Here is a 17,469-nt window from a genome sequence, read left to right on the forward strand (position 1 = left end):
ACTTCCTGTAAATGATAAAGATTTGCTGAGTTGAAATGATAAAAGATTTGTATCAAGCTGCCTGCTGTGCTATTACACGTGCAGAAGAGCGTTGCTCTCTAGCTGTAGAACTGGGTGGGATGGGACAGCCGTAATGCATTGTGGTTCTGCTTTTTGACATTCTATTGTGAAACGAATCAAACCGTTCTGAAGTGCGTCGTTTCATAGATATTCGCTTTTAGTGAATTTTGTATGTTCAGTTTTATTTGTATAGCGCTTTTTGCAGAAGACCGTCACAAAGACACCTTAGAAAGTAACGGAAGTGCAAAAAGGGGGGCAGAACCCCAAAATAGCAAAGGCATGAAGTAAAAAAATAAATAACTCTCCAGTGGGGAGGAAAACCTGGTGAGAAACAGCTCCCCGATAGGAAGGAGTCTCGGGAGGAACCCAGCTATAGAGGGGGGGATCCCATCCTCCACTGGCTGGCAAGGTGTAAAGTAAAGGCAAGTTGGATATTACAGAAATATACACTCAGTGAGCACTTCATTAGGTATTTATTAGACATATTTTTTTAGACTTAAGTCATCTGCTGCTGTAGCCTATCCACTTAGAGGTTTGACGCGTTGTGTGAGATGCTCTTCTGCATACCAGTGTTGTAATGTGTGGTTATTTATGTTACTGTCGCCTTCCTGTCAGCTTTGATCAGTCTGGCCCTTCTCCACTGACCTTTATCATTAACAACACGTTCGTCTCAAGAAATCAGCAGTTTCTGAGATTCTCAAACCACCCTGTCTGGCGTCAACAATCATTCCGCTGTCAGTCACTTGTATAAAAAAATTTCCCCATTCTGATATTTGGTCTGTAAAACAGCTGAATCTCTTGACCATGTCTGCATGCTTCTATGCATTTAGTTGCTGCCACACAATTGCCTGATAGATAATGGCTTGAATAAGTGGAGTGTATGTATGTGTGGGTGGGTTAGCAGGATTACATATGGGAGCACGCACCATTTGTTCACAGCTGTGCAAGAGGTTACATTTCCTTCATCCAGTTTCACCTCACCTCACCTCATCATTGATTAGATTCTTTTTGGGAATGTACTGATACTGTGCCTTAAGATTGGTGCACAAAATTATTTATTTATTATTCATTTATAAGGGCCAGACTGGTCGAAGCTGACAGGAATGTGACCGTAACACAAATAACCACGCATTACAACAGTGATATGCAGAAAAGCATCTCTACACACAACGCAGGGTAAGAACAACATTGTTTAAATATATGATATTCAGATAGTGTATTCTTCTGTGTGTTGTTTGATGCTTTAATAATAGCGTCCAACTAGCTGATATCAATATCACCATAAAAGGGCGCTAAATTACTGAATTGTCTGACGGTTGCTGCTTAGTGGAGCCGTTTATTTTGCTTGAGACTGATTACTTTGATTACATGTAGAGATGCATTAAAGAGGCTAAAGTGTTGAATTTTGCACATCCATTTTTACTATTGATGTGGTTTGATTTGTGCTGGAACAGCACCCTCTACTGGATGACTGGAGATGATCATTTTTGAAGGTGGGCAGACCCATTTCCTTTTTGTATTTTTCCACTTTACTCAGACCGGGGGAAAGCAGAGAGGGTCACTGATAGGATCACAGTACAAGTCTGATGGTAGGGAATGCAATCCCCAGCCACATAGGGCAGCGGGGTGTTTGTGTATTGGCTGGTAGTCAGCCGCCCTATAGACTGAGCTTCATTCATTATATGCCCAGCACTAACAATGAGTGATATTTTCACACACTGGCTTATAGATGTTTGATTTGAACTACTTTATCTACTTGTGTCTCTGCACTCCTGAGAAATTGCAGATGCAGGTAAACGACAAACACTACACCTTAAATCACATTGTACTGCGCCATTAAGCTGGAAAAAAAATTTCTTGTAAATACTGAAGCTAAGCGATCGCCCTACATTCTCATTAGCCGGGACCGCTGTTAAAAACAAAAAACAGCCCGTGTTTCTTTAGGCTCATCCAGACGATAGTGGCGGTCGTCTTAAATGGGTACCAGCACATTAAGCGTAATGACAGGAGCACGCCACTATGCCTACACAGGCACAGCACAGTGGCGGCTTGTGCCCTTTGTGTGGTCCAGGTCAGCATCCTGTCTCTGCAGGAGGTTTCTGTTGTGTGTGAACTCTTCTCTGACCCCTGTAACAGACCTCTTCCTGCATGGTCCACACAGATTTGTGGCAGGAAGAAAAGGGGGTGGATCACATGAAAGCCCCTTTTTAGGGTTTTTTCCTATTCGACTGGGGATGGAGACTGCTCAAAATTCTTCAGTATAGCGATTAATGGGTGCTCTGCAAGGGAGGATAGACGATGAACAATCCAAAATGGAACTGAATGGCCCTCATAAGCTATATAGGAAATGCCACCCTATAGTGAAATCAGCTTCATGAGTAAGTGTTTTCCTTTTCCATTAGATAACTTGACAGAATGAACTGGAATGCTCATTTTAATGATAATAAAAACACCCAGCCGGTCTTATAAAACAATAGTGAGGATGTCTTAAACACCAGCAAGTGACATATAACATAATTCAGAACCAACCCTGCTCGGTGTGGTATCATAAAGCAAGGGAAGGGAACATCAGGAGCAAAGCATTCAATTTGGAATTGAATCCAGCCCAGACTAATGTGGAATGCTCATGCTTTATTAAGGCAGTCTTTACAAGCAAGAGAAAAGACTGTCCCAAGCCAGAAATGCAAGCCCTTTTCCCACTGAAATGGGTGCAACATCGCACCCTGATTTCTGAGACATTGCATAACATACTACAAGCACGTGAACACTTGTAACATCACATAATGGTTACTGCCTGTGAAAGGCAGTGGTGATAAATTCAGCCTGTAACTCTTAGTAACTGTTGCCCAGGCAACTACCCTTTCAGTGAATACAGTGCTCACAACTACCATATTGCTAACTGTCATGATAATAGCAAAAATAACAACTTGTGTATGGTGTCATAGTCTCATTGGCATGTTATCGCATACTAGGCAGCTTATCTGCAAGAATGTATTTTGTATCCAATCTCAAAGAATCAATCACTCAGGTCAATAAGATTATTCTGAATGATTTATTGATTTGCTTTTATTGTATTGAAACAAAGTTTGCAAACCAATCCTGATGAATTGTTCAATTCTGGCCACATTGGCCCAGGTTGACACATCAATCAGGCAGACTTCCAGACCTTGAATGGGGATTTATTTGCAAAACGCAGCAGATTCAACAGAATGGTTTGGTGCAAGACCCACCTTTGGAAGTTGGGCAGCCCAGAGGAGTGCATTGCAGGCAGTCAGGGACGGCTTTGCAAGCAGTTAAACGACAATTTAAGATGCACTGTGAGCAGTTTTGGGTGGCACAGTGAGTATACGTTAGCAGAACTCTGAGGAGTAGTGAGCATCACTGTGAGTAGGAGTAAGCGGCACTGTAGGAGTGATCAGGGCCGTGTGCCTCTTAGCGTTTTACGAAGACTCGAAAAGTATACCTTACTATAAGTTGTTTACTTTTCTAAGTGTGATCCACGAACTATCACTTAGGCGGTTGCTACAAGGCCCATCGACTCGCTCTAAGATCGAGTATGCACTCCAGGCAGCAACTGTTTGCGTGTATCACAACTGGTGGGACCGTATTCATAGTTACATTAAAAACTTACAAACGATATTATCCAACCGTATAAATAATCTTCGCCAAATTATATATACGGTTAATGATACGGTTTGTGGTTACGCCATCTAGCAATACGCCTTCTTTGGCTTGTCATGTTTTATTTACATTATTTTAATATCATTGTCATGGTGCTTTAAATGACTTTTGCAATCAGGGTTGATTTGCCAGAAGCACCATCACATTACTGGTGTAATAGACGATTTCCTCTGATTAACTGACGTTTTCAATAAAAGCGCACCAGCAAGCAAAACGCACCAACACGAAAACAACATAAGATATGGCGGGAAAAACCGAGAAATACGCGGTCAGACAGCTTCACAGCAAATTAATTGGAGATATTGTTAGATGTGTCTCTGAATAAAGAAACATCATTTTCCAGTTTTAGCACTACGGTGTCCAACAAAACAAAGAAAGAACTATGATTAAACATCGCTCCAGCCCACAGAGAGAGTGGGAAATCGTCAGTTTATGAATATCATTTAAAAGGCAATTAGGCAACATGTTCAATAGTGCAACATGCATCCTACGTAATGCACAATTTTATTCTTTGCATAGTCCCATTAATGTGGTATTTTTGTAATATTATTAGCCAACTACAACTGTAGAATTATTAGTGTACATATTGCTTAACAGATTGAGATGTAACTAAGAACAACATCTGATTTCAGAGGCTTGCGGTCGTAACAGTGGTGGCCACTAGCGGAGTGAGCTGACAACATCGCTAAGGTATAGCTAAGAGTGGTCCAGACCAACCTTACGAAAGTATGACGTACAGAAGGTATACTTAGCTAAGAACGTTGAACATGCTGAAACGTTAAGGTAGAGCTTAAGGTACAACTTACAAACGACGTAGCGTTAAGAAGGCTTCGGGAAACGCAGCCCAATGAGCAAGTAATGAGCACTGTGAGACATGAGCAGCACTATAGTAGGAGTGAGAAGCACTGTGAGTAGGAGTAAACACCCCTTGAGTAGGAGTAAACAGCACTGTAGTAGAAGTGATCAGCACTCTGAGAAGTGAGCAGCACTATAGTAGGCGCAAAGAACACTGTGAGTAGGCCTTAGCAGAACTGTGCGCAGGTGTACATTTATAAATTTGGCATTAAGTACAGAGCACCTGTTTTCCAGTGGGAATCAATGGTCCATTGGGGAATAATGTGGAATTATACTCTGACCCCAGAAAGGTGGTCCAGGTCTTGGAAAATTGGCAGTCACGCACACAAACACGCTCTCCCTCACATACAAACACACACACAGGTGCAGTCGAATGTCAGCCTCCAATTCTGAGCCAAAACAGGTCTGGCAGGAATCCAATTGCCAGTGTATGAAATCAAAATAGCTATAATGTTTCATTCCAGGGGAGAATAACTGAACCCAAGTAGTGATGGCATATCTTTGTTTGACAGGCAAAAGGCAGAAAGAAAGTAAACTGGTGACACATTATGAGTCCGGAATAAGGCTAAACATTTAAACAGTGGGGTTTTTCTGAATACTGTAATAGACATGGAATAGACATAGTCATCAGTCCTCTGGCTTACTGAATGTGGAAAAAAGAAAATGCAAGCAATTTAACAATTGCAACCCAAATTTTACATTACATTAATGGCATTTGGCAGACGCTCTTATCCAGAGCGACATACAACAAAGTGCAAAGTGCATACCCATAACCAGGGATAAGTGCGCTGACACACTCTAAATTAAGATATTCTTATTTTACCATTCTCATCATTCTCAGCTCATGATTTTTCCTGGGTAGGCAGCCAGGACAATGCGATGGGGACAGAATAGTATTGGCAGTGGGCAGACTAGATTGACTGCAGAAGTCTTCCTGGTGGAAGTTTTGCTAAGGCTCTCTTAAACCATAAATAAGGAAAGGCAGCTTCAGTGTGATGTAAAGAGGAGACCTTGCTCAGGTTCACCTTCCATTGGCAAGCTAATGTTTTTGGACCATCTTTCCATTTTATTAATTCCCCGCATATGATGTTTGTTGGCCTGAAATGTGCTACAGTTCCACCATGTCTGCCGTTGTGCTTTCTGAAATGTGTATTGGCACAATGCTGCAGCCCACTTATTCACAGTCAGTTTCATTTAGAACACAGACAAGCCCACGGCCGCTTCGACTGCTCAGAGAAAAAACCAATAACAATACATTCTCATGCTGACGCCAGCCACATTTTGCTTAATTGGCAGAATAATAATGTCCCTGTGAGTGTTCTGGACTGTAGCTTTCGTAAACTAGCTTTAGAAAACCTGACAGAGGGTTTGGTGCAACCAATCAGTGGCTTCAGGGCTATATTTTAAAGATACAAAGGCAGTTTGCAAATGCAAGCAGTGGTGCAGAGGCACCTCAGCCCCACCTATTTGCTCTACAGCCATCTCTCCAGTAGAGTTGATAGATGGAGCATGTGTTAAAGGTCATATCTAGCAAGAATTGGAAAGACAGATACAGTGCAGTCCATAATGATGTTTCAAACTATTTATTTTGGAAAGCATATTGACGGAATACACCTGACAGCTCAGAAGCCCACTGTCCAATGACTTTTGGTCCCCTAAAATGGAGGGACAACTGTATGTATAAAAAGGGGAAATTATGTACACTGATCACCCAATATGGCTTTAAAAACCCTCAAATTAAAGGTAACAGTCTGCACTTTATCCACATATTCATTGTTTCATTTCAAATCCAATGTGCAGGAGTACAGAGCCAAAATAACAAAAATTGTACCACTGTCCAAATACAAACGGACTACACTGCAGAATAAATTATATATATAAATGCGCTGGCAATTTGGAGGCTATATTGTCCAGTCATTTATTGGGAAGGAAGATGCTCCTGTCCATGATAAATGTTCATTTCGTAAAGAGAGAGAATATTATATTAACAAACCCCCTACTGAGAATACTGAGAATGTGCAGCAGTATGCAGTCTTCGGTGTAAATTTACAATGCGGGTACTGCTACTTCCCTCTAGTGGTCACAATGTGAGTGGTGACATTCTGTCATCAGCTTTGGCGGATACCCTAATCTTGAATTCAGTATTCAATACTGAATAGTCTAAGAAAAACAAAATAATTTGGCATAATACAAAATAATTATCTTCTTTAAGTTTTTGTATTTGTAACTCATTTAGGTTTTCGAAATGCAAGAGGGGGGTAATGTACAGAATTATTGGCACGCTTAATAAAGATGGAGAAAAAAGGCAAATGGATAATAATCTATATTTTATGTTCAAACATATGGGAAAAGTATATACTTTTATTTGAATATATTTACTCTCATGTTTGAATGTTTTTTATTTAGCAATAAAATTTGTTCTGAAAACCACAGTTGCCAAAATTATTGGCACGCCAAACAATGAGTGCAAATGAAATCAAAGTGAAATTGGAAAAAAAATTTTACTTAATTTAGTTAATCTCAGACTAAAGGAACTATATTGTGTCATTCCATCACTAGAGTAGAAAGAATGAGGTAAAAATGGCGGAAAAATGGAAACGCATACAAGGAGAAGCACCTCATACCTACCGTCAACTATGGAGGTGGGTCATTGATGTTTTGGAGATGTTTTGCTGCCTGTGGTCCACAGGCACTATTTCAGATCAATGGCACACTGAATTCAACAAAGTACTAGGAAATCCACACAGAAATGGTTAAGTAAAAACAGCAACCATTTTCTGCAATGGCCATCTCAGTCTCCAGACTTAAATCCCATGAAAAACCTGTGGTCTGAACTGGAGGTGGATATCCCAAGGATATCAATGATTCTGAAAAGTTATGCATGGAGGAATGGTCAAACATCCTTGTGTTCTCTAACCTTATCACAAATTATAGGAAGAGACTCATGGCTGTTCTTTGCCAGGGGTGCCAATTATTGTGGAACTTGGGGAAATATTTTGAAGAATGTAAGACGTTTGTTGATTCCATTGAATCATTAATAAAGCGCACTACTTTATACATGTTGGAAAATAAAGCTTATGCTTACTTTTAAATGTTTTAGTTTACAGCACTTTTTATGCATATGAATCATTTATAATAATTCTGGGGCCCACTGTATTGAGGGCCCTGAGCTGGCTCAGTATCAAGTAGACATACTGCCCCCCCCACCCCCACCCTAAAGTGTACTGTGCCCTACTGATGTCTCACCTGCAGGCTGTTATATTCAGGTCTCAGACATGAGGGATAGCGATAGTATTTATAGCAGTGAGCATTTATCCAACAACCCCTCATTCTGTAGTGCTCAGGGGACAGAGAAAGATCTCCAGGGCTTTAGAATAAGCTCTTTGCGAGGATCACAAGTCACCTGCATGCGTTTGCTTGTCGCCTGTACAGTTGCTCCTTGGAGGGAATTTAACAAACCAGCTGCTTACTTGGACAAAACATTTACACGCACTGTAAATGGTTACATTTCTGCTCTATATTCATGTTAATTGGATATATGACTGATATTTAAATGGCAAAAATGTTCTCTGAGCGTAACAGAGGAAAAAAAACATTTATTTTACAAACCATTACATGCACAAAAAAAGAAAAAAAAACCCATTTTATTTATAATGTCATTATATGCAGGTTATATAACAAATGTTGCTTTATTATAAAGCTGAATCTCAAGTTTAAATGATATTCCTCAATAGAACAATTAAAAAAAGATTTACCAATCAGACTTTAGTTTCCCCAAATACTGTAAGCTTATCTGCACTTAAGTACATATCCCAATATATGCATTGATTACACATACATACGTCTATACATAATCAATGGTGAACACGTGTACAAACATCTCTTTTGTTCCTTTTTCATCAAATCTCTGAATGGTTAATAAGGAATACATTCATTAAAGCAAATGTAAACACACTAATAATAAGATAACAGAGTACTGAAGGAACAAAAACAGCTGCATCTGAAGATATAGAGGACCGGGACTGCTGTTAGGCCCTTTCAGAGAGACCGACGCACGTCAGTTCCCATGCAGCATATCTTATACCTGGAAGGTAGTTTACAATGTTACGCTGGTAAACCTACATCTCCATGTAACATCAGAAATGTGCTTAACACCAGTTGGGGGCGGGGGAGGTTACCTTAAATAACAAATTGTTAAGAGTGTACTGCAGCATTTTCAACCACAGAATGTAATAATGGTGCATATGTACTTATGTACTTGTCAGCATACAGACATGTTGTGTGCAGTACAATCTGTAAGAGCCTCAGTCGATTTCTTTTAGCTGGCTGAAGGTTAACCCGTCTTACTGAGATGATCACCGCTTCTTTCCCCAGGCTTAAGGTAAATCATGTTACATTCCTGAGTTGTTAATTGCTTGAACGTTATGGGGCAAATATGAGAACACATTGTTTTATTCTTTTGTTGCTTTTTACAGAAATCTCATGCAGTCAGGGTTTCGACATGTCCTTAACATAGATGTTTTTAAATGGCTGACGCTAGTGAAAAGGGATATTAAACAGATTAAAAAGTCTCCTCGTCAGTCTTGTGCAGCACCTGTTTTAGTATAAATATTCTTTAACCTTGGTGACCAGTCTGATGTGGAGGTTAGAAGGTAAGCTGCAAGGACGACCTTGAGGCTAGTTTCATAGAGGTCGCGAGCGCTGCACTCAAACGTGTGTCAGCGGTCGCTCTGTTTAAGGTAGTGAGGCGTGACTGCCTGTGCGGTCGGCTGGACCGCTCTCTGTCTCGGTCCCCCGGGCGAGCGGGGCGCCCCATCCTCCAGCGGCCCTCAGCAGGACGAGGCGCTGATCTTCTCAGAGATCTCCAGGTCCGACTTGGCCACCAGGAACCTCAGCCGCCCGCCGCCCAGCCGGATCAGGTCGACCGCACTGGGGAGAGACGCCGCGGTCAGAGGAGTCTAGTTTCTGCTCTATCAGCACAGGGGTGGAGGGAGACTGGGAAACACCCCCCCACCATCCCCCAAAGCTTTTACTACACAGGGAAAAAAGCCATTTTATTACTCCTCAGTAACCCAGTTTACTGATCTGTGACCAGCGAGTGGAGCGCGCATATCCCCTTCCCTGCCGCTGATTGCTCAGAGAGCTGCACTCTGATTGGATGGCACTGACATTGACATTGCACTGACCTCTGGTAGTCTGCTCCGATGAGGCTGGTCCCGTTCACAGCCAGGATCCTGTCCCCGATCCGGAGCCTCCCGTCGGACGCGGCCGGCCCGTCTGGGATCAGGGTCCGGATGTAGATCCCGGGAGTGTTGAGCGGGGTGTGCTGGAAACGGAGACACACCTCACTAACGCACACCTCTGCACATCTTTACTACAATTCCCAGACTCCCCACACCATCCAATCAGGCTTGCAGTGATCATTTCATGAACTGGAGAGTAGACTAACATGGAAATATAAGACCACCATGTTATTGCTGTTTCGTAAAAAGTAATTATTTAATGATGTACTGTGAGCTCCATAAGTCCTGGGACATATTTATCTTGATTTGGCTCTGTACTCTTCACATGTAGTTAAAGTGCAGATTTACCGCTTTTATTAAAACATTATTTTTATACCTTTTGGTTTCACCATGTGGAAATGACAGCACCTTTAATACATAGCCCCCCATTTCAGGGCACCATAATACTTGGGACAAATGGTTGAAAAGCTGCACTTTAACCACTTGTGAATTGCTGGATTGCAAATCAAAAAATGTACAACACAGAGCCAATTCAATAAAAAAATATGACTTTGTCCCAAGAGTAATGGGACAAGGGACTTGTCACTGTGCAAGTTTCTTTTTAAAATTATTATTATTTATTGTGCTGTTGTTTCTTGTGCTGTTATTTCTTGTGCTGTTGTTTCTTGCATTGTACCTGGTGTCCTCACATGTGGCTGAAACACACTTCCTGCAGGCCTTAGAAACAGAGCAGCAGGTCTGATTCTTCAGAGACCCAGTCAGCTGCTGTGACGTGAACACTTGTAATTCCATTTGTAAATGCGTGTGACCTTTCCCGGATCCTGAGATTATGTACAGTAACCTTAGATTGTTTGATTTAGCTCACGGGGATATTCATTTTCTTTCGTCTTACTGGGTTTAAGGGGTCAACTTTCATTTTCTCACTTAATTAACCTGAATTTATGAAGGCTGCTATCCTTCAAAGAATGCATGGGCCCAGATTCCAGTCTCGCAGTAAAAAGACAGGGATTGCTCTCAATAAGATGACAGCCCCAGGATGCGATGCAGGAATTCTCCCAGGAATTCTCTCAGGAATATCCTGGCCTACTAAATCCAGCTCTACAGGACCCCGCCGCAGCCCGGCTCAGGAAGAACTCCTCCCCTCCTCCTGTGTGACTCACCAGTCCGTCGATGAGGCCCATTCCCAGTCCGAAGGGCCCCTTGTCCAGCTCCACTACAAATACGGAACAGAAATGGTCAGCGGCTGAGCCGTTAGTGGAGGGGACTGGGAAGGGGAAGCCTGACCCACTCATGCTGCCTGCAGGGGACACACACACAGAGGGCCGTGTTCGCCTCCCACTGCCGTCCTGCTGGGGCCTCACAGACAGGGGCTCTACCGCACCTTCTATGACTGCTCTTTCTGAAGCTCCTTTTTCAGCCAATGTTGCAGTCGTCTTGCATGCGTTTAGTGGGAGCGTTTCTGGTAAATTATGTGCTTTTTTTTACAGGTCGATAATTGCCTAACATTCACTGGGTAAGTACCAGGTCCTTGTGTGTTATTATTAGGTAACTATTTTGATTTCAGAGGTAAGTACTATGACGTATTTCCATAGTGCTTAAGTTTCTTTCATGGCGTTGTTTCATAGTACTTTTCTCTTAAGTAGTTGCCTAATTACACAAAAGTAGCTGAGTATTTACCCAGTAATTAAGAGGCTGTAGAATAAAGCATTACTGCATTTCCTCGATATGTTTCAGGTTAGGCGGAGAGCGGTGAATGACAGGGAAGTGCAACAGAGTGGGTGGCAGACAGAAGCTAGGCCGCATGCATGCTGGAGTGAAGGTCATGGGAACACGTGGAGGGTGACACAACACGAAGGTCACAGTGACATCACTAGCTCTGCTACATCACTGTTCTAAACAACACCAGGCACAGTATGAAGGGATGCTGGCATTCGGTCAAAGTTAAGACGTGAATTAATTCAGAAGCAGACGATGGTTTTGAATAAGCTTGCGGGGTGGTGGGGGGGGAGCCTCCTCGGAGCTGAGCAGATTGGGAGAGCGGGCGAGGTTTCACCTCCGCGCTCCATTTCTGTCCATCCCGCTGCTCCCAGAGCAGCCCGTGTGAAATGGAGGGAGGAGAGAAAGGTCGACCTGCCCGTCAAGCCTGCTTTCCTCGTCGGGCCCCCGCGGCCCCACCCTCGCAGCTGAAATGAGCAATATTTTCAGAAGAGATGAACGCGCGGGGACTGCGAGCAACCTTCCTGGAACGAGCGCTGTGAAATTGCTGGCTCGTTGGAAAAAAAAATGCAAGCCAGGGTGATGTTGACAGATGGTTCTGCGGCGTGCTCGGGAGAAGCGGCAGTTACTATTGGTAACCTAGCGGCTGAACTTGAGGATGATTGAACAGATGGCCCAAAGCAGTGCAGCTAGTGTTTGAGCAAACATTTTCTGCACAAATATATTTCAATAGAAATAACCGACAATGGGAAAATACTAACTGCAGAATAGTATAACCAGCGCCGCCAACACTGTAATACTTTGTAACAACTGTGCAGGAATATCAGCACTTTGACACGCAGTAGGGGCTGGGAGCACACACCTTCCATTCCGTTGGAAATGAAGCCGTTGATCTTCTTGAGGTCAGGAGGGGTCCTGCCGCAGCCGTTGAGCTGGTGGTGGTCCGGCGGGCCGGTTTCGGGGTAGAGCGGGGTGTTGGGGGGTGTGAGCAGGCAGGAGGGGTCCAGAGGCTGTGCGCTGGGACGCGGGGGGCAGTTTCGGCGCAGGCTGTTGTGGAGCTTCTCCCTCAGCCGCTCCTCGGGGCCGTGCGTGTCCCGCGAGGCCGTGCTGAGGCTGGACACCACCGACACCCGGCCCTCCGCCAGCGACACCCGGCCCTCCGCCAGCGATACCCTGCCCTCCGCCAGCGACACCCGGCCCTCCGCCTCACCCTCCCCCTGAGGGGCCACCGCACGCGGGCTGCTGTGGGGCGCGGGCTCCCTCTGTCCGGAGAAGACACATGCACCCATACACCACATGCACACAGACGCATACACCCACATACACACACCACACACACGCAAACAAGCACACAGGCACAAACACATGCGAGCGCACACACACACACACAGACATAAACACAGATACACACACGCCTCATACACACACACACACACACACACAGACATAAACACAGATACACACACGCCTCATACACACACACACACACACACACACACAGACATAAACACAGATACACACATACGCATACACACACACACGCCACACACCCACAGACATACCACACACACACACGCATTGAGACATCTCATTCATGTCTGTACTCATAACTGGGGGGTGGGGGATTCATTAGGCTGGAGGGAGTGTTCAAGGACGGAAGTAATGCACTATATTAGATTAATGCACATATGGATGACCTTCCAGAGGTCCCTGCTGATAACATTTGTGGTCTGGGCCCTTGTCATTTGATTGGATCTTAATATGATAACTGACATGTTTTTGTTTATGTAGTTGGGGGATCCGTAGGGGGAAGGGAGAGTTGCCAAGGCAGCATAAACCGCAATTCTGCAGAATCCCTTGCTAGCTCACTGCAACAATGCCATTGGACAATGGGAGACACAATGAGGTCCATGCCTTTCTCAGCTCAATGGCAACACAAAGCTAATACACCAGTGTCATGCATGCCTTTGTTACACACAGCAGCAGAAGATACTCAATAATTGCTATTCCAGACAAATAACTGCTGGTGGAAATATATCATAATCCAGACAGCCAAATTGCCTAATTAGACTGCTTAAACCCTTAATGAGATTAGGAATGGTTTTCATGTCTAGCAATTTGCTTGGTCCGAGAGCTGAAGGTTTCTTTTATCTCCTGGATTATAAATGCTGCTAAACCGCTATATCTGCTTCTAGCACATGGCCAGGATTACAGCAGATGAGCTGTGTTAAAATGACTTAAAGTTCCCAAAGGACGGGCAATGTGGTGTCTACGTAATGAAAAAAACATTTAACTGATCTGGGGCAAGATTCTCATTTGTTCCCTACTTGTCCATTATGACACTGAGTGTGGGCATTGATTCAGCTCTTTGTCCTGTTATCTCATACACGCACAACGTCAGCATATGCTACTCCTGTACAGCAGAACCATGACTAAGGCCCTCATCAGTTATGAATCTTACTTTAGTGTTTAAATGTCAAATGTAAAAGAGTCAAATTAAACACTGAGCTATGCTGTTGCTGGATGCAAATGCCTATGACTTATGTGAACAAAGTAAATACATGCAGTGGAGCAGTGCTGCAGATTACAGGAAATGCCAGGGTAGTGAGATTTCACCCCTCTGGCGCAGTCCTGAGAAATGGAGGTTTAGTCTCATTACATAGCCAGGAGAGACAGGACGGGTGCGGTACCTGAAGCTCCTGCCAGTCTGCGCTGCCATTGGTGGCAGGCGACCTGGTCCTCAGGCCCCACAGGAAATGGCGGACGTAGAGCAGCTGCCTGTAGATGTTGTCATCCACGGTGTCAGACTCCAGGTCCACCTTGAAGCCATTGCTGGGCAGCACGATGGGTGGGTGGTTCTCAAAGCTCTCCAGCAGGTCCACTGAGGAACAGCAGAGGTGACCAACAGAGCAGAAAAAGTCAAAACTGCTCCCTCAACCTGAGCAAGTTGCATTTTATGTCATATCACCCAGCTCGAGTCATTCCTCTTCTGCTCTGTCCACCCATACACCCATACACTAAAGCCTTAGGCTGTGAATCCATAAAATAAAATCCATTTCCAGAACTGAAACAGGTTGCATGCTCTACTTCCACTCTGAAAGAAGATACACATTAACTGCAGTATTACCAAGAAGGCCAGGGGGGGAAAAAGACTACTGCATTCAATAAAACAATCTGGACCTTTTCCAAAACAGCTGCACCAATGCATTCTACCTAGTACATACCTTTCCCAATGATTCAATTACAGAACACCTTTTCTACAGAAATAGGGCCTGGTCCGTGACAGATGTGCAGAGGTCATTGAGGGTGAGTGGATAAGAGTAGTTAGTGAGAAGGGATAACAGAGAGAGAATAGAGCACAGAGGGAGTGAGAGAACAGAGAACAGAGAAGAAAGGGAGCAGAGGGAAAACAGGAGAGAGAGCAGAGAGGGAGAGGGAACAGAGGGAAAGAGCAGAGAAAGAATAGAGGGAGAGCAGACAGAGAGAAAGATAGCAGAGAGCAAAGGGAGAGAGCAGAGGGAGAGAGAGATAGCAGAGAGCAGAGGGAGAGAGCAGAGCAAGAGAGAGCAGATGGAGAGAGCAGAGGGAGAGAGAGATAGCAGAGAACAGAGGGAGAGAGCAGAGCAGGAGAGAGATAGCAGAGAGCAGAGCTGGAGAGAGGCAGACCTGTTCTATAGATCAGGGCCTCCTCCTCAGAGCTGGGCTGCCACAGGGCCACGGGCCCCAGCTCCGCAGCCAGCTGATACTGCGACAGAATGCGCTGCAGCTGCACTGGCCTGAGGGCGGAGTGCTCTACAGACAGGGCCCTCCAGCTTATCTGCACAGACAGGGAGACAGTCAACACACCTCGTATACTACAGACAGGGCCCTCCAGCTTATCTGCACAGACAGGGAGACAGTCAACACACCTCGTATACTACAGACAGGGCCCTCCAGCTTATCTGCACAGACAGGGAGACAGTCAACACACATACTCATATACTACAGTGTAAGCACTGTTGGGTCTTTACAACAACCTTTCGCATATTTTGAGTGAGTAAAAATATAGTTTTAAAGGGTTTATACAGTACATAAGATGACAAGTTATAGCCCCGGAGTTTCATTAGAGCAGTGTCGGTAGTCTCCCAGTCTCACGTAACTCTCACAAGGAAACTTTAAAGCTGTTTTTCTCAAAAACATGGTTTGGTGGCACTCAAAATGAAACAGGATACAACTCCCTTGATATATGGAGTAGAGAGATAATTTAGGTATCTTTAGAAAGCTTACATTCTTCTCTTTTGATAGTTTCTGAAACCCAAAATATGTTTTGGGTTCAATTTTAGCTGATTTTGATGGAGCGGGTCACATATTTTTAGTCTTATAATATATTTGTCATAGCATTATAATATCATGCTACAAATTACATCAGGATCATACAATACAAATCACTAAATACTCAAATGTATTTGAAACAATACCCACCCTTGCATGTATGCGCATATATACTCAGTGAGCACTTTATTGGGTATTTATTAGCCTTATTTTTTAGACTTACTGGTCTTCTGCTGCTGTAGCCTATTCACTTAGAGGTTTGACACATTGTGTGTTCAGAGATGTTCTTCTGTATACCACTGTTGTGATGTGTGGTTATTTACGTTACTGTCACCTTCCTGCCAGTTTTGACCAGTATGGCCCTTCTCCTTCCTCCTCTCTCATTAACAATGTGTTCTTGCCCGCAAAACTTCTGCTCACTGGATGTTTTTTTGCACCATTCACTGCACACTCTATAGACTGTCATGCGTGGAAATCACTGGAGATCAGCAGTTTCTGAGATACTCAATCCACCCTATCTGGCACCAACAATCATTCCACTGTCAAAGTCACTCAGATCATATTTCTTCCCCATTCTGACATTTGGTCTGAACAACAGCTGAACCTCTTGACCACATCTGCATGCTTTAATGTATTTAGTTGCTGCCACATGATTGGCTGATTAAATATTTGCATTCACAAGCTGATGTACAGGTCTGCCTAATAAAGTGCTCAGTGAGTGTATGTACACATCAATTTTTATATGCCTGCTTTTACAAGGGGTGGAATCCAATTAAAAATCAAACAGCCTTTTTCCTCCTGAATGTGTTTTGCCACCTCTGGCTTGTGTGCAAAAATAGCAGTTGTGTGGTGTGGCTGAGGTGTCTCTGCGCATGTCTGCATATCTCTAGCAGGAGTATAAATAAACACTGCAGGTACCCTTTTCTGAACAGAAAATGGGTCACATTCAATTTTATTTGTTGAGGTGACATGAATAAAAGTCACAAGAAATTATCTTCAGTCACAGATAATATTCCTCAAGAAAAACCAAATACATTTTGCACACACAACTGACTGTGATAGCTTCTATACCCCAAAAACTGTAACAAATGTATACCATAGAACCTATTGTATATGTAAATATACTGTATACTGTAGGTGCATAACATCTGAGTGCACATTAGGCAAAGTTTGAACTTGGAATGTTCCTGCCAATACAGAGAGAGAAGACCTTGCCCTCTGAGCTGGGAAATTGATTCTTTGTAGTCTTGATTCATAGGTGGCATTCCTCTTGAACCTTAAGATCGGAAACCATAGTGGTCTGCACTTGATCTTAAAATGTTCAATTACTATTTTCTAACAGAATAATAAATCTGAGCTTAATTTCAGTACCAGGGTGTAAGTGAGGTTTCCTCCTCCTCAGTGAGTAAAATGTCAGTAATGTAAATGTCTTTTTCCAGAGATGTCATGATGTACTGCCCTCGTCAAATGACTCCTTTTCCATGTAAAGTTTGAGCAGTTGACTGTAAGGGCACAACTTTAATTAATCATGAAGATTAAAATTCCAGCAATCACAACGGACCAATTTAAATTTGACTGATAATATCTGCAATATCTGGAGAAA

The 17,469-nt window shown here is 43.5% G+C and overlaps 1 protein-coding gene across 1 annotated transcript in view; it reads right to left on the reverse strand.

Moving 5' to 3' along the window:
- Window positions 1-8,245: 8,245 nt before the first annotated feature.
- Window positions 8,246-17,469, reverse strand: part of radil (Ras association and DIL domains) — a 37,497-nt gene continuing 28,273 nt past the window's right edge. The window contains exons 10-15 of the mRNA XM_061230471.1: window positions 15,222-15,372; window positions 14,246-14,436; window positions 12,418-12,817; window positions 11,000-11,136; window positions 9,783-9,922; window positions 8,246-9,525 (exon numbers count right to left, since the gene is read on the reverse strand). Coding sequence (XP_061086455.1) covers window positions 9,426-9,525; window positions 9,783-9,922; window positions 11,000-11,136; window positions 12,418-12,817; window positions 14,246-14,436; window positions 15,222-15,372 — 1,119 coding nt within the window. The 3' untranslated portion in view covers window positions 8,246-9,425. The remainder of the gene's footprint in view (window positions 9,526-9,782; window positions 9,923-10,999; window positions 11,137-12,417; window positions 12,818-14,245; window positions 14,437-15,221; window positions 15,373-17,469) is intronic.

Source organism: Conger conger, chromosome 2 (genome assembly GCF_963514075.1).
Source record: "Conger conger chromosome 2, fConCon1.1, whole genome shotgun sequence".
Classification (NCBI taxonomy): Eukaryota; Metazoa; Chordata; class Actinopteri; order Anguilliformes; family Congridae; genus Conger; species Conger conger.